The 23,098-nt window shown below is 50.6% G+C and overlaps 1 protein-coding gene across 5 annotated transcripts in view; it reads left to right on the top strand.

Annotated features, from left to right (window-relative positions):
- Positions 1–23,098, top strand: part of LOC106562084 (uncharacterized) — a 205,556-nt gene that overhangs the window by 154,823 nt on the left and 27,635 nt on the right. For 3 of the 5 annotated variants that reach the window (XM_045689148.2, XM_045689150.2, XM_045689146.2), the window contains 11 exons: positions 1,128–1,274; positions 2,562–2,654; positions 6,055–6,117; positions 7,884–8,168; positions 9,344–9,502; positions 9,580–9,672; positions 9,814–9,969; positions 10,324–10,407; positions 15,834–16,001; positions 22,050–22,271; positions 22,427–22,657. In XM_045689148.2, coding sequence (XP_045545104.2) covers positions 1,128–1,274; positions 2,562–2,654; positions 6,055–6,117; positions 7,884–8,168; positions 9,344–9,502; positions 9,580–9,672; positions 9,814–9,969; positions 10,324–10,407; positions 15,834–16,001; positions 22,050–22,271; positions 22,427–22,657 — 1,701 coding nt within the window. The remainder of the gene's footprint in view (positions 1–1,127; positions 1,275–2,561; positions 2,655–6,054; positions 6,118–7,883; positions 8,169–9,343; positions 9,503–9,579; positions 9,673–9,813; positions 9,970–10,323; positions 10,408–15,833; positions 16,002–22,049; positions 22,272–22,426; positions 22,658–23,098) is intronic. The other 2 variants (XM_045689147.2, XM_045689149.2) reach the window with 2 other exon arrangements.

The following is a 23,098-nucleotide window of genomic DNA, read 5'->3' as shown; positions in this document are numbered from 1 at the left end:
AGCTCTGGGAACCCTTTCGTTTCACCTGTCCTGCTCTACTAGCAGTTGCTCCAGGCTCCCTGGCCTTGAAGCCTCTCTATAGCTCCCCCACTACACCCATGTCCCTATGTCCCCTGCTCCCCTTGTCCTGTCAGGTGTGTGTCTGAGGCAGCCTAACGCCGTTGGTGGCACTCTCCCCTTTGGGCCTCCGTCAGAGACTCCAGAATATATCTTTATTTACAGCACAGAAGTTGGAAACAGCTGGTCAATCCATTTAGCCTAAGGCCACTGATTTGTTCGTATTTACTACAACACCCAAAGAAAAGCCGGGTATTTTCCCCTCTCTCTTTCCTATTGATCCGGCGCTTAGGAAATCTGCTCTGCTGTCTAAACACTATTGATCCCTCCCTCTCGACGGCAGGCTACCCGCACCAGTGTATAAAGGGACTGGATGAATTGAAATTTCATTTCCGACAACTTGTTCCTGTTATTTCTACCCATTTATTGAGGGTGGGGAACATGCGCTGGCGAGTCAAAAGGCGGTTGGTGGAGGGAGGAGCAGTGGGGCGAGGCTCGCTATGTCATACCAGACCGCACTGTAGTGTACAGCCATGGACAGGCCAGCCACACACACGGGCCCCAGCCAGGAATGAATTCCTCATTGAATAAGTTCTCAGTGATCATTATGGGCTATTAGGGCCCGGCTCTCTCTCAGGTCTCTCAGGCCTGTCAGCAGCCAGCTGAATGGAGAGTCCCAGCTACATCACAGAGCCAGCCAACACCCACAGAGAGAGCTGGACCTCAGCACCAACATCCAGACCTCTCAGTCATATGGATCGTATGGAGTTTTATATCTTGTGAGGAACTACCCAACATGATCTCTACGGCCTTTATATGATTCATCTAGTCTGATGAGCTGCTTGTTGTCAAGCCTTTAGTTTAGCAGGATGCTGTTGGCTGTGGTTTCGACCAGGATGTGTGACCATATCTTACCTCCCTTGAGAAAAAGGTGTGTGTGTGTGTGTGTGTGTGTGTGTGTGTGTGTGTGTGTGTGTGTGTGTGTGTGTGTGTGTGTGTGTGTGTGTGTGTGTGTGTGTGTGTGTGTGTGTGTGTGTGATTGACATCATTCTCCTTTCTATGCCCTCTAGCTGCAGGACAGGAGTGCTGAGGTGCAGAGGCTCCAGAGGTCATTGGCTGAGCTACATGGGCGAGAGATGGAGTGGGAGAGAGAGACATCCGCCCTGCAGGGCCAGCTGGGCCGTGCCAGAGAGGAGCTCCACAGCGCCATCCTCAGGGTGAGCCCTGAACTGCATCCTGCCCCTCCGCAGCGATCCCCATTGTGTTCCACTCAGACGATTAGCACTGAGATATAGTGGTACATAAAAGGGGAGGCCCTGTTTTAATTAACATAAATATTAATATAATGACCGTGAAGCCATCCCACGTTCCATTTCAGGGTCTTAGTGTTAATACGTATTTTAATACATTATCATTACCACCATCATAATTCTCATTATGGTAACTGTAATTATTCGATTTATGACAGAATTATTATTTTGTTCCCTGCAGCCATTTCCTCCCTGTAAAACCACATTTTCCCTTGTGTATGGCGCTCTCGGTCTCCCCCCTCAAAAATATTGAACGGGCACTGATAAAGATAAACACACAAACACCCCAGCCTGTTGGCTCCCGCGCCTGTAAAGCACTCAATCTGAATTGCATATCTGCCTGGCGACCAGGCTTGTCATAAGCCGTATTAAGATAAATGGTCACACGGTTTGACATAAATTGGAAAATGACATTTGGAAAGCGGCCGCTGCTGTGGAAATTAGAGATATTAAAATTATAAATCAGTGTCTGGATGTGCAAGGGGGTGTTGAGGAGAGGCTGAGTGTTCTCTTTCTCTCTCTCTCTTTCTCTCTCTCTCTCTCTCTCTCTCTCTCTCTCTCTCTCTCTCTCTCGCTGTGTCTGTCTGTCTCTCTTGCCTCTTTCTCTCTCTCTCTCTCGCTGTATCTGTCTGTCTCGCTTGCCTCTCTTTCTCTCTCTCTCTCTCTCTCTCTCTCACTGTGTCTGTCTGTCTCTCTTGCCTCTCTCTCTCTCTCTCTCTTTCGCTGTGTCTGTCTGTCTCTCTTGCCTCTCTCTCTCTCTCTCTCTCTCTCTCTCTCTCTCTCTCTCTCTCTCTCTCTCTCTCTCTCTCACTGTGTCTGTCTGTCTCGCTTGCCTCTCTTTCTTTCTCTGGGGACAGCAGAGGGGGTGTGGTACTACAGGGACAGGGGCCTGTAGAGAGGGCTTCTCTCTGGACCAGCGACCCTCTCTGTCTCTGCTCCGTAGGGACAAACACTCCCTCTCATTTGGCAGTGAAAGTAGAGGATATTGTCTGTGCTAGCGTAGTGTCCTGTCAACTGATTTAGCAGCTCTCACGCCATAACCTGCTAATGGATCATTTCAGAGGTGTGATATGCATAATGCAAATGTCTCCGGCTGACACCTTTAAAAACAGACACCTCCTTCTCCCATGTGTGCCTCACCTCTGCCCTCCGGGTGTGTGCGTGTGTGTGTGGGCATTTGTGTGTTTTGAGCAGGGGCAGGCACAGCAGCAGAAGGAAGAGCTGTTTGGTGAGCTGCAGAGGGAGGTGGACAGACTGAAGAATGAGAGACAGGAGATGCGAAAAAAGGTAATTGAGTGCTCTGTCTTGACAGCATCAGTAACAAACGCAGGCGCACACACACACACACACACACACACACAGTGCTTACGAGAGGCATTTCACTGTACTTGTGCATGTGACATTACACACACACTGTCTATAACAACCTTCCTTTGCTCAATGAAAAACAGTAACCCCACTCATATAAGCACACGTGTGTACAGTCCAGTACCTTCAGCTGCTAAAAAGTTGTGATTCTTCATACTGCCTGGCTGGACTGAACATCCCTTCCTTTCATGGAGCTCAAAGAGAGGCTCCACAAAAGACTGGAACTGCTGTGGGGCCACGTACCTTGACACTGTCGACCCTGAGCTATTGAGGAAAAAAATACATCTGCTTTACAATGAGGTGCAGCTATGCTACCTTCAAGGTGTGGGTTAAAGCCTCTTTTCATCCCAAGTGGGGGGAGAAAAAATTACATCTTTGTGTCCTTGGGGGAGGAATGTTGCATTCAGATACAGGGTATTTGTGTTGCGAGAGAAGAGGTCAAGAGTGATGTCATCCTCCTTGGATCTGAAAGAAGAGAGGTCACCTCTATAAGAGCAATCCCACCCAGACTGTGGGTTCATGTGCCATTCTCTGCCCTCCGACTCTGAAGATGTTCACACTCAGATTGAACTATCACTTAAAAAGTTTCTGAAGATTTCATTTCCATCAGGCAAGTCTTTCCTTGCTCAATATCTGCTGTTTACCATAAAGCGTTCTCTAAGGCCTCAGTACGGCTTCATTTCCCTAACGGCCAGAGTTCCAGTACAGCTGAATGTCACCTCCCACCAGGGGCCACTGTTAATAAAGTCCGGGGGCCCCAGGGGCCTGAGGTACCTGCGTCAGCCTCTCCTGTCCTGGGAGCTCTATTGCTGTTGCTTCCCCCTCTTTTCCTCCACACACACACCCTCGCCCCCTCCATCCCTCGCTCCCGCCCTCCCTCACTCCCACCCACCCTCCCTCGCCCTCGCTCCCGCCCTCCCTCGCCCCCTCCATCCCTTGCTCCCGCCCTCCCTCGCTCCCACCCTCCCTCCCTCGCCCCCGCCATCCCTCGCTCCCACCATCCCTCGCCCTCGCTCCTGCCCTCCCTCGCCCCTACCATCCCTCGCCCCCACCCTCGCTCCCACCATCCCTCGCCCCCTCAATCCCTCGCCCCCTCCATCCCTCGCCCCCACCCTCGCCCCCTCCATCCCTCGCCCCCGCCATCCCTCGCCCCCTCCATCCCTCGCCCCCTCATCCCTCGCCCCCACCATCCCTCGCCCCTCCATCCCTCGCCCCCTCCATCCCTCGCCCCTGCATTACCACTCCCAAACTGCCCAGCCACAGCACCCGTTCAATATTTCAGCACTTTTTACTCCTGCTGTACGTTTTTCCTGTTCTCTCTTAATATTTAAATATTTAAAGAGGTATTCCTGAAGAGGTCAAGGAAAGAAAGGAGAGGCACTTTGTTTTATTAAGGTTTCAGATGCTCCTCACTCCAGGTCTATTGAGGAGAGGGGGGGGGTAGGGGGGGTCCAACCACTCAGTAGGACTAGATAGCAGCAGTAGTTATTCATCTGGACTGGCCTAGACCTGTTGTTGAATGTCAGGAGACTTAGCACTATTGAGAATGTGAACGCTATTAAAGTCCCAGTACAGTCAAAATTCGTTTTTTTTTGTATCATATTGTGCAACAGCTGATGAAAGAACACTGTACATGTGTGGAAAAACACTGTAAATGTGATCATTGTTATTTCCTGATTCTGGTTGGAAATACAATCTACACAATACCTTTTAATCAGCAGGTTTTGCATGGGTGGAGTTTTGACTTTCCTGTTGACATCACTAGGCGGTAAATTAGTTAATAGGCCAATAACAAGGAGTTCCAAACCTCTCTGTCAATAACAGCAAGTTTTCAGTTCCCCCTCCCCACTCAGATCCCTTTTTTTTCTCACCTTTATTTAACCAGGTAGGCCAGTTAAGAACAAGTTCTCATTTACAACTGCGACCTGGCCAAGATAAAGCAAAGCAGTGCGACACAAACAAACACAGAGTTACACATGGAATAAACAAACGTACAGTCAATAACACAATAGAAAAAAATAAAGTCTATATACAGTGTGTGCAAATGGCATGAGGAGGTAAGGCAATAAATAGGCCATATTAGTAAAGTAATTACAATTTAGGAAATTAACACTGGAGTGAGAGATATGCAAATGATGATGTGCAAGTAGAGATACTGGTGTGGAAAAGAGCACAAAGTAAAATAAAAACAATATGGGGGTGAGGTAGGTAGTTGGATGGGCTATTTACAGATGGGCTGTGTACAGCTGCAGCGATCGGTAAGCTGCTCAGATAGCTGATGTTTAAAGTTAGTGAGGGAAATATAAGTCTCCAGCTTCAGCGATTTTTGCAATTCGTTCCAGTCACTGGCAGCAGAGAACTGGAAGGAAAGGCGGCCAAAAGAGGTGTTGGCTTTGGGGATGACCAGTGAAATATACCTGCTGGAGCGCGTGCTATGGGTGGGTGTTGTTACCGTGGCCAGTGAAGACTTATAGATGACCTGGAGCCAGTGGGTCTGGCGACGAATATGTAGCGAGGGCCAGCCGACGAGAGCATACAGGTCGCAGTGGTGGGTAGTATATGGGGCTTTGGTGACAAAACGGATGGTACTGTGATAGACTGCATCCAGTTTGCAGAGTAGAGTGTTGGAAGCTATTTTATAGATGACATCGCGGAAGTCGAGGATCGGTAGGATAGTCAGTTTTACGAGGGTATGTTTGGCGGCGTGAGAGAAGGAGGCTTTGTTGCGAAATAGGAAGCCGATTCTAGATTTAAATTTGGATTGGAGATGCTTGATGTGAGTCTGGAAGGAGACTTTACAGTCTAAACAGACACCTAGGTATTTGTAGTTCACATATTCTAAGTCAGAACCGTCCAGAGTGGTGATGCTAGTCGGGTGGGCAGGTGCGGGCAGCGAACGGTTGAAGAGCATGCATTTAGTTTTACTTGCGTTTAAGAGCAGTTGGAGGCCACGGAAGGAGAGTTGTATGGCATTGAAGCTCGTCTGGAGGTTAGTTAACACAGTGTCCAAAGAAGGGCCAGATGTATACAGAATGGTATCGTCTGTGTAGAGGTGGATCAGGGAATCACCCGCAGCAAGAGCGACATCACTCCCAGACAGTCCCAGCAAAATTCTTGCTTGAAAAATAGTTAAGCGATTTTTGTTTCTTTCTGACCATTTTAATGGAAAACTATTACAGTAAGGTACTTAATTGTCACTCAGAACTGATTTTATATTGATATAAAACGGCTGCTTTGTTATGACAGCCATTCTGTGTAACCTCCCACTCTATCTCTTCACCCTCTGTGTACTTAACATGTTGGGTGTGTTTCTCCTCAGCTTTGTGGTAGAGAAGAGGAGTTGAAGAGGCTGAGAGATGAGCAACATCAGCTCAAGGACAAGGTCTGTGGCTCTGGAGTCTGGCTGACACCTTTGTGCTCTCAGGAACAGGATGACACACAATGCTGCTTAACAAGGCCTCTCCTCTCACGCTGCTGTGTTGTGAGGTGCCTGACTGACTGACACAGCGTGGGCATCTTCTAAAGCCTGCTCTCAACCCTTCAACTTCACATTCGCCTCTTAAGCAGTGGGAGCCGACGTGTAATGAGGCTTTTGGTCGGCCCTTAAAGGCCAAAGAGTGGGTCAGGAGCGTTTCCGGGGATTGGTGTGTGTGTGTGTGTGTGTGTGTGTGTGTGTGTGTGTGTGTGTGTGTGTGTGTGTGTGTGTGTGTGTGTGTGTGTACATGTCTACTGGGCATGGCCTTGGCAGCCCACACTAATGAGGGCTCAGACAGGCCCTGTCCCAGTCAATAGATGGAGGTAGAGGGTGAAAGTGGGACAGAGCCGAGGGATGACCTGGGACAGAGCAGAGGGAAGACCTGGGACAGAGCGGAGGGAAGACCTGGGACAGAGCCGAGGGAAGACCTGGGACAGAGCAGAGGGAAGACCTGGGACAGAGCGGAGGGAAGACCTGGGACAGAGCGGAGGGAAGACCTGGGACAGAGCGGAGGGAAGACATGGGACAGAGCGGAGGGAAGACATGGGACAGAGCGGAGGGAAGACCTGGGACAGAGCGGAGGGAAGACCTGGGACAGAGCGGAGGGAAGACCTGGGACAGAGCGGAGGGAAGACCTGGGACAGAGCCGAGGGAAGACCTGGGGCAGAGCGGAGGGAAGACCTGGGACAGAGCCGAGGGAAGACCTGGGGCAGAGCGGAGGGAAGACCTGGGGCAGAGCGGAGGGAAGACCTGGGACAGAGCGGAGGGAAGACCTGGGACAGAGCGGAGGGAAGACCTGGGACAGAGCGGAGGGAAGACCTGGGACAGAGCCGAGGGAAGACCTGGGGCAGAGCGGAGGGAAGACCTGGGGCAGAGCGGAGGGAAGACCTGGGACAGAGCGGAGGGAAGACCTGGGATAGAGCGGAGGGAAGACATGGGACAGAGGGTGATAATCTGTAGATGGAGAGAGAGAGGGAACAAGAGAGAAATAGAAAAGGGTCAGATGGGTGTTTTAGGTGGTCTGTAGGTCTGCGCTAGATCCCTGTGTGAGGTGAGTAACCCCGGATGAGTATTGCGCGCTGGGCCTGCGTGTTTTTACAGCGCGGCCTCACTGTGTTCTGGGACCGCAATAAACCACGGCCTTCAAAGCACAGCCAAGCTCCACTAACTGCTGAGTGCTTCTCTGGTGGTTGGACAAGATTACTCTGAAAACAAAGTGCAGACAGGTTGATTGATAGAAGGGTCTGTAGAGGTGCGCGCCACAGTGTTTATTCACACCCTGCTAACACTCGTTTGTTTCAGTCGCATGGACTTTTATGTGCTGATCCTGTTACTGTGTGAGTTTGTCAGTTCATAAAGAATAGTCCTGCTCTTTAAGTGGGTTTTAGTGGAAACTCACTAGGGCTGTTATAGACGTGTTTTTTTAACATCCTGGGAACTAGCTGTGACAGGAGGGACAGTCTGCTCTGTGCCACAGCAGACACCGGGAGGACGAGCGTTGGACGTGTGTACATGAGTGTCTGTACATGAGTGTCTGTACTATGTCCTTGACTGTTAACGTGTGTGTTCTTAGTGTGTGTGAGTTGAGTTTCTAGATGTCTTCTGACTGATATGAATGACTGAAGATGTCTATTTGGTGATATAACTGACTGTGACTGTGTGTCTATGTGCAGGTGAGGGAGAGCGATGTGCAGGCTGTGTGGCTGCAGAGCCAGGCAGACGTGGTGGGTCGGGAGCTGTGGGAGGAGAGTGCCCAGCGCGACAGGGAGCTGTGGGAGTGGAGGGACCGCTACCATGCTGCCTCAGAGGGACTGAGGCTGAGGGAGGCTGGGCTTGAGGAGGTGCAGAGGGCCAGGGACACGGCCCTCAGAAGCCTGAGATTACAGGAGGAGAAGACCCACAGTCTGGGGGCCCAGAGGCAGGAGATGCAGCACAGCCTGGACAGCCTACAGGACAAGGTGAGGGGCTGGGGAGGTACAGGGAGCAGGGTTGAGGGTGTGGGGGGGGGGGGGGGTCGAGGGACGGGTAGGAAGAAGAGGGGAGAGGTGGAAGGGAGTCTGGGCCTGGGGAGGAGGGGGAGGTGGAATGGTTCTAGGAGCTGTGGGGGTCGGAGGGAGGGAGCAGGGTTGGTGATGGTGCAGTGTGGGTGTAGTGAGGACCCGGTCAGGCTCCATCACATCAGGTCACTGGGGTCTAATTAAGCTGAGCTTCACATTAGGCTGCAATCTGCAAACATGTACAGGAAATTAGATTTTTTTCCCCCACTCCTCGCTTTCAAGTGCACGGCCGTGTTCAATGCATATGACCCCCGTGGTTTTAATTACAATTTTGTGCTTAGCAGGCAGGTTAATGACGGTCCTTAATGGGCTCTGTGGAAAATTAGCCTGTTTGCTTTTCTTTACTGATGTGTTTCTTTCTTGTCATTTTATTGTTTCTTGTGATAAAAAGGACATTATAACTCAGTTAACTACCACTGTTAGGAATAACTCCTGTAGGTCAACTGAAAATCACTCAGCCATAACCCTCTCACAATGTGGAAATAAGGCTCCTCTGTTTCAGACCCCCCCTCCCTCTGTGAAAGCATGTGTGGTGAACCTCAGACTGACCTTGTGGCTCTCTGTCTGCTCATTCTCTGTCTGAAATGGTTCTGTATAAACTCTTATTCTCCAAATTGCAGTGGAATGGAGTGATGTAGCTAGCAGACAAACCCATTTCCCTAAAACAGGAAACATTGTTTTGCTTATCTAGGGCATGTTTTTTTGTCCAAATGGGAAACTAACTGGATAGAACATCTATATATATTGTGTTCTTTTCTAATGTACAATTGTGAGTGTTGCCACCATTAAAGGGTTCGTTGGATTATTACCTATTTATGTGTTATTATGTGTGTCTATAGGATGGAACTAAAACCATCACGCTCTTTGTCATTGGTTTTCCTGTATCCCTGTAAGACGGAACATAGAGAACAACAGTAAATAAATGTTTGATTTGAACCTTTTGCTTCTTGCTGATTGCAAATAATGCCAGTGATTTGAACAGGAAAGTGCTTTCCACATAGCTATTACTGTACAATCAGCATGTTCTCTGTCCTTGATGTGTTCTTCAGTGTGTTACGTTCCCTCCTGTCCCGCAGCTTGCCCAGAAGGAGGAGATGGTCGTGGCTCTCAGAGTGAAGCTGCAGGACCATGAAGAAGACGCCCGTGTTCTCCGCCAACAGCTGCTCTCCTCCCAAGATGCACTGCAGCAAGTTACTGCCGAGCTGAGGTCATGTAAAAGAGAGAGGGAGAAGCAGGTCAGAAAATGAGTTTTATTTGACCCATTAAGAGCCATGCATTGGCATGTTTATGACACATGTGTCACTTGTTACAGGATAGCCAGTGTGTGGAGACAGAGGAGAGACTGGCTGAGATCAGAGCTGATCTGGTCCAACTACAGCAGCAGTATACCACCTGCTATGCCCAGGTACTTGAACCTTGACAGAAAGTCACTAGTACATAATATGCTAAAATGGTCTGTAGGTTTATCTATATACTGTACCTCTGCTAGCCTCTGTTATTAGCCTCTTTTCTGTTAGACCCATACTATTTCTCTGTCTGTGTGTAGCTGGTCCAGGAGGAGGCTGGGGTGGGCAGGCTGAGGGAGGAGCTGCGTGAGGTGGGGGAACAGAGGGACAGACTGGCCTCTCAGGTGACAGAGAACCAGGACCTGAGCCATGACCTGGACCTGCTCAATGAGAAACACAAGGCTGCACAGCACGAGGTACTGGCCTTAACATCTCTCCTCCATCTCTCCTCCGTCTGTCTCCTCTCCCTCATCCAACCAACCCTCATTGTAATGCCCCTTAGCTGGTCAGCTCACAAACAGGCAATCAGAAATGTCATGGCCTTTTTTTAAACTTTTTTTAATTTAACATTTATTTAACTTGGATCAGGATGTTTCAGAATGGATGTAAAATACAAAATGTCTTTACCAAGGTCATTGTTAAGAATGTGTCGATATAGGGTAGTGTTGTTTTAAGTCTTCACAGCAGAAGAAGAACCATACATACTGACAGGTAAGGCAGTGTGAGTTGAGTGGAAGTAGGGACTGACCAAGGTGTGTGGTTGTGTTCAGGTGACCAACAGGGATGAGACAGTGCTGAGACTGACCACAGAACTGAGGACCGCCCAGGAACACCTGAAATCAGCTCAGGATGAGGTGAGGCCTGAGATCTCTTTTTAATTAGTCAACAAGGACGTGGTTGTACAGACCTGCCTAGTCTCTACAGCCATCGAAGATGAGTCCTAGTGCTGCCGGTTTATATAGAGGCTAGTTCAACTCAAATCCATCAGAATTCACAGGGGCACAGACCCCCCGTATATCCCTGAGGAGAAAGCTCAAGGACATGGTGACCTTGTTAGTGAGCAGCCAGCCCTGTACCATGGGACTTAGAAAAGACACCTGACTGTGTCCCATGAACCCTCTGTGTTATTTCAGAGTTTTCTTCTTGAAGGAGAACTTGTGGAGGACCTGTCAATGGCCGTACACTGTGTTGTGCAGGTTTATTTATTCCTCTCTCTCTGACTGGTCAGATATTTGTTTGCCAGAGTGTCCTTGTGTTATAAATGGGACAGGCCTGTCACTTCAATGCTGAGAGGATGTTTTGACTTCCTTGAAAGATTTTTATTTATTTAATTTTGGGTTAGAGGGGAGCGGTGAATAATGCATTGGGAACCTGCTACATGTACTGTTTTTATCATTAGCATGCAGCCCAAGTTATCTGCAGAATACTTATGAGTGCCAGTGAAATGTTTGTGATGTTATTTATTTATGTTGCCCTCTCAATTATTTATTTGTTTATTTATTCATGGCAGAACTAACTGCAATTGGAAAATTCTTTTTTTTTCTGAAGGGTACTGCCCCCCCCCCCCCCCCCCCTACATAAAGGGAAGGGGGCACATCAGGCCTGTTAGTAATTGCTTTACGTGGCTTTTCCTGAGACTCACAGGGAGATGTCATTTAAACTGAGCAGACGGGTGAAGAGAGGGACTAAGAGAGAGATGGGATGGGATGGGTCGGGTTGAGAAGTGGGGATGGGATGGGTTGAGAGGTGGGGATGGGTCGGGTTGAGAGGTGAGGATGGGAGGGGTTGAGAGGTGGGGATGGGTCGGGTTGAGAGGTGAGGATGGGAGGGGTTGAGAGGTGGGGATGGGTCGGGTTGAGAGGTGAGGATGGGAGGGGTTGAGAGGTGGGGATGGGAGGGGTTGAGAGGTGAGGATGGGTCGGGTTGAGAGGTGAGGATGGGAGGGGTTGAGAGGTGGGGATGGGTCGGGTTGAGAGGTGGGGATGGGTTGGGTTGAGAGGTGGGGATGGGTCGGGTTGAGAGGTGAGGATGGGAGGGGTTGAGAGGTGGGGATGGGAGGGGTTGAGAGGTGAGGATGGGAGGGGTTGAGAGGTGAGGATGGGAGGGGTTGAGAGGTGGGGATGGGAGGGGTTGAGAGGTGAGGATGGGAGGGGTTGAGAGGTGAGGATGGGAGGGGTTGAGAGGTGAGGATGGGAGGGGTTGAGAGTTGGGGATGGGAGGGGTTGAGAGGTGAGGATGGGTCGGGTTGAGAGGTGGGGATGGGTCGGGTTGAGAGGTGAGGATGGGAGGGGTTGAGAGGTGGGGATGGGTCGGGTTGAGAGGTGGGGATGGGTCGGGTTGAGAGGTGGGGATGGGTCGGGTTGAGAGGTGAGGATGGGAGGGGTTGAGAGGTGGGGATGGGAGGGGTTGAGAGGTGGGGATGGGAGGGGTTGAGAGGTGAGGATGGGTCGGGTTGAGAGGTGAGGATGGGAGGGGTTGAGAGGTGGGTATGGGTCGGGTTGAGAGGTGGGGATGGGTCGGGTTGAGAGGTGAGGATGGGAGGGGTTGAGAGGTGGGGATGGGAGGGGTTGAGAGGTGAGGATGGGAGGGGTTGAGAGGTGAGGATGGGAGGGGTTGAGAGGTGGGGATGGGAGGGGTTGAGAGGTGAGGATGGGAGGGGTTGAGAGGTGAGGATGGGAGGGGTTGAGAGGTGAGGATGGGAGGGGTTGAGAGTTGGGGATGGGAGGGGTTGAGAGGTGAGGATGGGTCGGGTTGAGAGGTGGGGATGGGATGGGAGGGGTTGAGAGGTGAGGATGGGTCGGGTTGAGAGGTGGGGATGGGAGGGATTGAGAGGTGGGGATGGGTCGGGTTGAGAGGTGAGGATGGGATGGGTCGGGTTGAGAGGTGGGGATGGGATGGGTCGGGTTGAGAGGTGAGGATGGGAGGGGTTGAGAGGTGGGGATGGGTCGTGTTGAGAGGTGAGGATGGGAGGGGTTGAGAGGTGAGGATGGGAGGGGTTGAGAGTTGGGGATGGGTCGTGTTGAGAGGTGAGGATGGGAGGGGTTGAGAGTTGGGGATGGGTCGTGTTGAGAGGTGAGGATGGGAGGGGTTGAGAGGTGAGGATGGGAGGGGTTGAGAGGTGAGGATGGGTCGGGTTGAGAGGTGAGGATGGGTCGGGTTGAGAGGTGAGGATGGGAGAGGTGAGAGTTGGGGATGGGTCGTGTTGAGAGGTGAGGATGGGAGGGGTTGAGAGGTGAGGATGGGTCGGGTTGAGAGGTGAGGATGGGTTCGGGTTGAGAGGTGGGGATGGGAGGGGTTGAGAGGTGGGGTTGGGTCGGGTTGAGAGGTGAGGATGGGATGGGTCGGGTTGAGAGGTGGGGATGGGATGGGTCGGGTTGAGAGGTGAGGATGGGAGGGGTTGAGAGTTGGGGATGGGTCGTGTTGAGAGGTGAGGATGGGAGGGGTTGAGAGGTGAGGATGGGTCGGGTTGAGAGGTGAGGATGGGTCGGGTTGAGAGGTGAGGATGGGAGGGGTTGAGAGGTGAGGATGGGAGGGGTTGAGAGGTGAGGATTGGAGGGGTTGAGAGGTGAGGATGGGAGGGGTTGAGAGGTGAGGATTGGAGGGGTTGAGAGGTGAGGATGGGAGGGGTTGAGAGGTGAGGATGGGAGGGGTTGAGAGGTGGGGATGGGAGGGGTTGAGAGGTGAGGATGGGAGGGGTTGAGAGGTGAGGATGGGAGGGGTTGAGAGGTGAGGATGGAGGTGTTGAGAGGTGGGGATGGGTCGGGTTGAGAGGTGAGGATGGGAGGGGTTGAGAGGTGAGGATGGGAGGGGTTGAGAGGTGAGGATTGGAGGGGTTGAGAGGTGAGGATGGGAGGGGTTGAGAGGTGAGGATTGGAGGGGTTGAGAGGTGAGGATGGGAGGGGTTGAGAGGTGAGGATGGGATGGGTCGGGTTGAGAGGTGAGGATGGGAGGGGTTGAGAGGTGGGGATGGGTCGTGTTGAGAGGTGAGGATGGGAGGGGTTGAGAGGTGAGGATGGGAGGGGTTGAGAGTTGGGGATGGGTCGTGTTGAGAGGTGAGGATGGGAGGGGTTGAGAGGTGAGGATGGGTCGGGTTGAGAGGTGAGGATGGGTCGGGTTGAGAGGTGAGGATGGGAGAGGTGAGAGTTGGGGATGGGTCGTGTTGAGAGGTGAGGATGGGAGGGGTTGAGAGGTGAGGATGGGTCGGGTTGAGAGGTGAGGATGGGTTCGGGTTGAGAGGTGGGGATGGGAGGGGTTGAGAGGTGGGGTTGGGTCGGGTTGAGAGGTGAGGATGGGATGGGTCGGGTTGAGAGGTGGGGATGGGATGGGTCGGGTTGAGAGGTGAGGATGGGAGGGGTTGAGAGTTGGGGATGGGTCGTGTTGAGAGGTGAGGATGGGAGGGGTTGAGAGGTGAGGATGGGTCGGGTTGAGAGGTGAGGATGGGAGGGGTTGAGAGGTGAGGATGGGAGGGGTTGAGAGGTGAGGATTGGAGGGGTTGAGAGGTGAGGATGGGAGGGGTTGAGAGGTGAGGATTGGAGGGGTTGAGAGGTGAGGATGGGAGGGGTTGAGAGGTGAGGATGGGAGGGGTTGAGAGGTGGGGATGGGAGGGGTTGAGAGGTGAGGATGGGAGGGGTTGAGAGGTGAGGATGGGAGGGGTTGAGAGGTGAGGATGGAGGTGTTGAGAGGTGGGGATGGGTCGGGTTGAGAGGTGAGGATGGGAGGGGTTGAGAGGTGAGGATGGGAGGGGTTGAGAGGTGAGGATTGGAGGGGTTGAGAGGTGAGGATGGGAGGGGTTGAGAGGTGAGGATTGGAGGGGTTGAGAGGTGAGGATGGGAGGGGTTGAGAGGTGAGGATTGGAGGGGTTGAGAGGTGAGGATGGGTCGGGTTGAGAGGTGAGGATGGGAGGGGTTGAGAGGTGAGGATGGGAGGGGTTGAGAGGTGAGGATGGGAGGATGGGAGGGGTTGAGAGGTGGGGATGGGAGGGGTTGAGAGGTGAGGATGGGAGGGGTTGAGAGGTGAGGATGGGAGGGATGGGAGGGGTTGAGAGGTGGGGATGGGAGGGGTTGAGAGGTGAGGATGGGAGGGGTTGAGAGGTGAGGATTGGAGGGGTTGAGAGGTGAGGATTGGAGGGGTTGAGAGGTGAGGATGGGAGGGGTTGAGAGGTGAGGATTGGAGGGGTTGAGAGGTGAGGATGGGAGGGGTTGAGAGGTGAGGATGGGAGGGGTTGAGAGGTGAGGATGGGAGGGGTTGAGAGGTGAGGATTGGAGGGGTTGAGAGGTGAGGATGGGAGGGGTTGAGAGGTGAGGATGGGAGGGGTTGAGAGGTGAGGATTGGAGGGGTTGAGAGGTGAGGATGGGAGGGGTTGAGAGGTGAGGATTGGAGGGGTTGAGAGGTGAGGATGGGATGGGTTGAGAGGTGAGGATGGGGAGGGGAGGGGTTGAGAGGTGGGGATGGGAGGGGTTGAGAGGTGAGGATGGGAGGATGGGAGGGGTTGAGAGGTGGGGATGGGAGGGGTTGAGAGGTGAGGATGGGAGGGGTTGAGAGGTGAGGATGGGAGGGGTTGAGAGGTGAGGATGGGAGGGGTTGAGAGGTGAGGATTGGAGGGGTTGAGAGGTGAGGATGGGGAGGGGAGGGGAGAGGAGTTTATCACTCACTCGAAACTTGCTGCTGGAGGGGGTGGGGTTTTTATTTTAACCTTTTATTTAACTAGACAAGTCAGTTCAGAATAAATTCTTATTTTCAATGACGGTCTAGGAACAGTGGGTTAACTGCCTTGTTCAGGGGCAGAACGACAGATTTTTACCTTGTCAGCTCGGGATTTAATCTTGCAACCTTTCGGTTACTAGTCCAACGCTCTAACCACTAGGCTACCTGCCGCCCCAGGGGGGAAACAGGGTAAGATCCACATATATTACAGGGAATCAGATTCCACTTCTCCAGACAACAAGCTGTACAGGTCTGACTACAAGCTGAATAGAGGAGAACACAGCTGTTTTGTGGTTGTCTCTGGTTGTCTCCATGCTCCCCTGCCTTCTCTTCTTGTCTGCTCACAGCACTGTTTTCTTTAATTATATGGACTGGGATTTTGTTCAATTTCACACTTGCGTCCACACATGCAGCAATTGTTTCCTGATAAGGGATAATGTGTCACTAAACATTAAATTATATGTGTGTGTGTGTGTGTGTGTGTGTGTGTGTGTGTGTGTGTGTGTGTGTGTGTGTGTGTGTGTGTGTGTGTGTGTGTGGGGGGACTCTTGATGCTGTGCACTGTGCGTGTGTGTAGCTGTCAGTGCAGGCTCAGCAGGAGCAGGCCCTTGGAGAGGAGGTGCAGAGGCTGCAGAAGGAGGTGAGCTGTCTCCAGGGCAGCCTGAGTCAGAGAGAGGAGGACTTGGAGGCACAACTACAGACAACTGGCCAGCTACAGCAGGAGAGGGACAGCCTGCTCACACAGGTCAGCTACACACACACATCATACCACATCCTTAGTGAGACTATTCAACACTGTTTACAGTAGCTACTGGAATGATGGGCTTGGTGCCAGGCCTATTATATAGCTGCATAAACTATACAATATGTATACACACACACCATAATCTATATACACTATACAATATGTATACACACACCATAATCTATATACACTATACAATATGTATACACACACCATAATCTATATACACTATACAATATGTATACACACACCATAATCTATAAACTGTACAATATGTATACACACACCATAATCTATATACACTATACAATATGTATACACACACCATAATCTATATACACTATACAATATGTATACACACACCATAATCTATAAACTATACAATATGTATACACACACCATAATCTATAAACTATACAATATGTATACACACACCATAATACACACATTTCTACATACAGAATGTCTAACCCTCTCATCCCTCCTATTACAGCATGTCTAACCCTCTCATCCCTCCTATTACAGCATGTCTAACCCTCTCATCCCTCCTATTACAGCATGTCTAACCCTCTCATCCCTCCTATTACAGTATATCGAACCCTCTCATCCCTCCTATTACAGCATGTCTAACCCTCTCATCCCTCCTATTACAGTATATCTAACCCTCTCATCCCTCCTATTACAGCATGTCTAACCCTCTCATCCCTCCTATTACAGCATGTCTAACCCTCTCATCCCTCCTATTACAGTATATCTAACCCTCTCATCCCTCCTATTACAGCATGTCTAACCCTCTCATCCCTCCTATTACAGCATGTCTAACCCTCTCATCCCTCCTATTACAGCATGTCTAACCCTCTCATCCCTCCTATTACAGCATGTCTAACCCTCTCATCCCTCCTATTACAGCATGTCTAACCCTCTCATCCCTCCTATTACAGTATGTCTAACCCTCTCATCCCTCCTATTACAGTATGTCTAACCCTCTCATCCCTCCTATTACAGCATGTCTAACCCTCTCATCCCTCCTATTACAGTATGTCTAACCCTCTCATCCCTCCTATTACAGTATGTCTAACCCTCTCATCCCTCCTATTACAGCATGTCTAACCCTCTCATCCCTCCTATTACAGCATGTCTAACCCTCTCATCCCTCCTATTACAGCATGTCTAACCCTCTCATCCCTCCTATTACAGCATGTCTAACCCTCTCATCCCTCCTATTACAGTATGTCTAACCCTCTCATCCCTCCTATTACAGTATGTCTAACCCTCTCATCCCTCCTATTACAGCATGTCTAACCCTCTCATCCCTCCTATTACAGCATGTCTAACCCTCTCATCCCTCCTATTACAGTATGTCTAACCCTCTCATCCCTCCTATTACAGTATGTCTAACCCTCTCATCCCTCCTATTACAGCATGTCTAACCCTCTCATCCCTCCTATTACAGTATGTCTAACCCTCTCATCCCCATGTAGGGTTGTAAAATTGCAGTAACTTTACCAAAACTCCCAGGTTTTAAGGAAATTCAGTTTGTAGAGTTACAAGCTTGATGTAGTCATTGTGTACTAGGAATTTGGGACCAAATACTACTTTAATGCAGATAATACGTTTGGTCCCCTGAATTAAAGGGACTATGTACAAAAAGTGCTGTAATTTCTAAACAGTTCACCCAATATGGATGCAAATCCATAAGTGCTGGAGTACAGAGCCAAAACAACTAAAAATGTCACTGTCCCAATACTTATGGAGATCTATAAGGGCACAGGGCGAGACCCAAATGCACACACGGGAGGCAGATGGTTCAAGTCTCTGATATTTATTATAATACAAGGGCCAGGCAAGAGAATGGTCATAAACATTTACGTCATTTAGCAGACGCTCTTATCCAGAGCGACTTACAAATTGGGGCATTCACCTTATGATATCCAGTGGAACAACCACTTCACAATAGTACATCTATATCTTTTTTTTTGGGGGGGGGGGTTAGAAGAATTACTTAATCCTATCCCAGGTATTCCTTAAAGAGGTGGGGTTTCAGGTGTCTCCGGAAGGTGGTGATTGACTCCGCTGTCTTGGCGTCGTGAAGGAGCTTGTTCCACCATTGGGGTGCCAGAGCAGCGAACAGTTTTGACTGGGCTGAGCGGGAACTGTGCTTCCGCAGAGGTAGGGAGGCGAGCAGGCCAGAGGTGGATGAACGCAGTGCCCTTCTTTGGGTGTAGGGACTGATCAGAGCCTGAAGGTACGGAGGTGCCGTTCCCCTCACAGCTCCGTAGGCAAGCACCATGGTCTTGTAGCAGATGCGAGCTTCAACTGGAAGCCAGTGGAGTGTGCGGAGGAGCGGGGTGACGTGAGAGAACTTGGGAAGGTTGAACACCAGACGGGCTGCGGTGTTCTGGATGAGTTGTAGGGGTTTAATGGCACAGGCAGGGAGCCCCGCCAACAGCGAGTTGCAGTAATCCAGACGGGAGATGACAAGTGCCTGGATTAGGACCTGCGCCGCTTCCTGTGTGAGGCAGGGTCGTACTCTGCGAATGTTGTAGAGCATGAACCTACAGGATCGGGTCACCGCCTTAATGTTAGCGGAGAACGACAGGGTGTTGTCCAGGGTCACGCCAAGGCTCTTAGCACTCTGGGAGGAGGACACAATGGAGTTGTCAACCGTGATGGCGAGATCATGGAAAGGGCAGTCCTTCCCCGGGAGGAAAAGCAGCTCCGTCTTGCCGAGGTTCAGCTTGAGGTGGTGATCCGTCATCCACACTGATATGTCTGCCAGACATGCAGAGATGCGATTCGCCACCTGGTTATCAGAAGGGGGAAAGGAGAAGATGAATTGTGTCGTCTGCGTAGCAATGATAGGAGAGACCATGTGAGGATATGACAGAGCCAAGTGACTTGGTGTATAGCAAGAATAGGAGAGGGCCTAGAACTGAGCCCTGGGGGACACCAGTGGTGAGAGCACGTGGTGCGGAGACGGATTCTCGTCACGCCACCTGGTAGGAGCGACCTGTCAGGTAGGACGCAATCCAAGAGTGAGCCGCGCCGGAGATGCCCAACTCGGAGAGGGTGGAGAGGAGGATCTGAGGGTTCACAGTATCAAAGGCAGCAGATAGGTCTAGAAGGATGAGAGCATGAGAGCAGAGGGAGTTAGCTTTAGCAGTGCGGAGAGCCTCCGTGACACAGAGAAGAGCAGTCTCAGTTGAATGACCAGTCTTTAAACCTTACTGATTTGGATCAAGAAGGTCATTCTGAGAGAGATAGCAAGAGAGCTGGCCAAGGACGGCACGCTCAAGAGTTTGAGAGAAAAGAAAGAAGGGATACTGGTCTGTAGTTGTTGACATCGGAGGGATCGAGTGTAGGTTTTTTGAGAAGGGGTGCAACTCTCGCTCTCTTGAAGACAGAAGGAACGTAGCCAGCGGTCAAGGATGAGTTGATGAGCGAGGTGAGGTAAGGGAGAAGGTTAGAGTCCAGGAGGCACAGAGTGGCAGGCAGGCTCGAGGTCAGGGCAGGCAGTATGGTCAGGCAGGTGGGTTCAGAGTCATGGCAGGCAAGGGTCAAAACCGGGAGGACTAGCAAAAGAGAGATAAGAAAAAGCAGGCGACACGGGAAAAACATGCTGGTTGACTTGACAAAACAAGACGAACTGGCAACAGACCAACAGGGAACACCGGAATAAGTACCCAGGGACTAACGGGGAAAACGGGTGACACCTGGAAGTGGGTGGAGACAATCACAATGACAGGTGAAACAGATCAGGGCATGACAGAGGTCACTGTATACACAAACTGTGAGAGATGGCCCATGGTGTGGCTGTGTTGTGTGCAGTAATGTGTGCTGTTGAGGAGAAGCAGCAGAGACAAAGGAGCAGGCAGTCAGCCATCCCTCTGTCTTTCTCTCCACGGCATCAACAAACGCACAGCACAGCACACAGCCATGGAATTCCAATTAGTATCATTTAATTAGAAATGGGCAGCCTCTTGGCACAGTTCCTTCATTTATTTGAATCTTGTTAATGCACCTTGATTGTTTCACAATATAGATTTATTTTAATTAGCTAAGATTGATTAAATTGCATTGATTCTGTATCCTTATTCAAATGAAATCCCCATTCCTCCTCCTACTCCCCCCTGCTATGTTATTTTTCATAATTACTGGTACAGTCTGGAACTAGGGCTGGGGGTTGTAATAGTGACAGCTTTGACCATTTTGTAATCAAGGCTAGATTTATCGTTATTTATTGCATGTGCTGTCACATTGTTGTGACGTGAAAGGCGTTGTTTGAGTTTGTGGACCTGTGTGATCGACTAAGTTTGGTGTCTGCCTGCCGTTCTGTTCTGCCTCAGTCACAAGATAAGATAGTCAGACTGCTCTTTTGTCTTTAGCTGAGAGTTCAGCCTCTGTCCACTCTACAGACAGACAGACAGACAGACAGACAGACAGACAGACAGACAGACAGACAGACAGACAGACAGACAGACAGACAGACAGACAGACAGACAGACAGACAGACAGACAGACAGACAGACAGACAGACAGACAGACAGACAGACAGACAGACAGATCTGAGAGCACTGACCTTGGGCAGGGGGCCCAGTGTGTTTGTGTGTAAAAGTCGAAGCGGCTACAGACACCATGGTTAACACCAACCCAGAGCTCTTTTAATTTTGATTGATGACTCCGTTTATCTTCTGCATAACAACCCTCCTCCCCCACCTCCCCCACTGTCCGTTTTCCCAGCTCCCGCTGCCTTCCACACACACCCAGTAAGAAAATTATATTAGAAACAAAATGAGATTTGAAATTTTATGTTTGACAAGTGACTTGATGAAAGGGTTTCATTGCAGGGCCTGATCCATGGAAATGTTATGCTAATAATACTGCTAGCCAAGCGATCTAGTTGGAAATTAATCAGTGGTTGAGCTGCGAGAGGGAGAGAGAGAGGGAGTGAGGCTGCTCTATAAACACCCCCCCCCCCCCTTCCCTCGCCTCCTCTCTCTCTAGCACTGAATCTCATCAAAAATAGCCATGGGGTGTTGTCTGTGTGATGAGGTTGGGAGAGAAATAGGGAGTTAGAAAATTACACTGCAGCTTAGCACTGATTGATGCAGTAATGTATGCAGCAGGCCAGGCAGGCAGGCTGTATTATGGATTAGAGCCCCTCTCTCTCTCTCTCTCCACATCAGCCCCCTTCCCTATATCTGTCCTACTATTATTATTATATTTATCCTCTTCATCTGTCCTCTTTTCTCTGCATGTATCTTTTACCTCCATATTTGTGTGTGTCTACACGGTTTGTGATGTCACAGACTGCCTCAGTCCATCCTCTCACTTCCTCCCTCCTTTCCGGCGAGACATCAATGCACTGGACTCACTGATGGAGTCATTAACAGATTTAACTCATTTAAAAGAACACAATTAGTGCTGGGGTCTTAATGATGTTTGTAAGTTAAATGCAAACTAATCGTGTTTCTCTCTTCCTCTCTCTCTCTTCTGGCTTAGAAGTCAGTAAGAACGAAGGAGTAGATGAATCACAGAAGTGTTTTGTGGGTGTGGGTGCGTGTCTCCCAGCCATGTTACAAGTCTGTGGGATTTATTATTTTTACCCTGAGAGCCATCTGTTACAGTGCTCCTTACTTTTGTAATGCATCATCAGCCAGGGGAAAACTAATATTATCCCATCTGGGATATTGTACTCTGGAGTGTAATAATGTAATGTAGAGCTGGTGTCATTAAAGTGCCTCGGTGGAGCTGCAGGGAGAGGAAGGAAGGCTGAAGGAGTGTACTGGATCATATCTGTCTGTTCTGTCTGTGTGTCCCCTACACCCCCCATATGTGTGTATGCATACACACACACACACACACACACACACACACACACACACACACACACACACATATATATATATATACACACACACACACAAACAAATACAAACACATACATACATACACACACACATAAAAATACATACAAACACACACATACACACACACACACACATTCTCCCTACACACTCCCTCACTGACACTACCCTCTGTCTCCAGCGGGACAACCAGCAGGGGGCAGTGCGTGTTCTGCGTGGGGAGCTGCAGCGGTGGCAGGTGGAGGCCCGAGCTCAGCAGGAGAGCAGGGAGGAGGAGGTGTCGGGCCTGAGGGCTGAGCTACAGGAAACCCATGGCAGGTTGCAGCAGTGTAGAGGAACCATGAAGCACCTCCACTCTGACCTGGAGCACACCCAGAGACAGACCAGGCAGGCAGAGGAGGAGGTGGGTGGGAGGAGTGAGAGGAGTACAGTACACAGAAAGACAGGAACATGGATTTCTCTTCACTTTAATAAGCAGTGAAGTACCCTCAGTACTGTACCTATTGCAGGTTTATGTAAGCCATTATACAGGCATATTGAAGTGTGTCCCCCCCACAGGCATCTGATAGGGAGAACCGTCTGCGGGGCCAGGAGGCAGAGTTGTCCAGGCTGAGGGCTGTGCTGCAGGAGGCTGAGAGCAGAGCAGCAGACACAGAGACCAGGCTGCAGCCCCTGACCCAGTCCCTGGAGCTGTACAGGGTCAAGTACCAGGCCTGCCTCACCAAGATCTCCCAGCAGGACAGCACTCTACAGGCCCAGGACGAGGACCTGAAGGAAGCCAGGGCTCAGGTCAGCTCCCACGCCATCCTCACCCTGCAGGAAAACTGAGAGCTGATACTGGAGCGTTTTCTAGTATTTCCAGAGCTTCTATCTGCTAGAGCTTCTATCTGCTAGAGGTTCTGTCTGCTAGAGCTTCTATCTGCTAGAGGTTCTGTCTGCTAGAGGTTCTGTCTGCTAGAGCTTCTATCTGCTAGAGGTTCTGTCTGCTAGAGGTTCTGTCTGCTAGAGCTTCTATCTGCTAGAGGTTCTGTCTGCTAGAGGTTCTATCTGCTAGAGCTTCTATCTGCTAGAGCTTCTATCTGCTAGAGGTTCTGTCTGCTAGAGGTTCTGTCTGCTAGAGGTTCTGTCTGCTAGAGCTTCTATCTGCTAGAGGTTCTGTCTGCTAGAGGTTCTGTCTGCTAGAGCTTCTATCTGCTAGAGGTTCTGTCTGCTAGAGGTTCTATCTGCTAG

The sequence above is a fragment of the Salmo salar genome, chromosome 11 (assembly GCF_965601325.2).
Source record: "Salmo salar chromosome 11, fSalSal1, whole genome shotgun sequence".
NCBI lineage: Eukaryota > Metazoa > Chordata > Actinopteri > Salmoniformes > Salmonidae > Salmo > Salmo salar.
The sequence above is the reverse complement of the archived record's forward strand: the minus strand, read 5'-3'. Positions and strand labels throughout refer to the sequence as shown.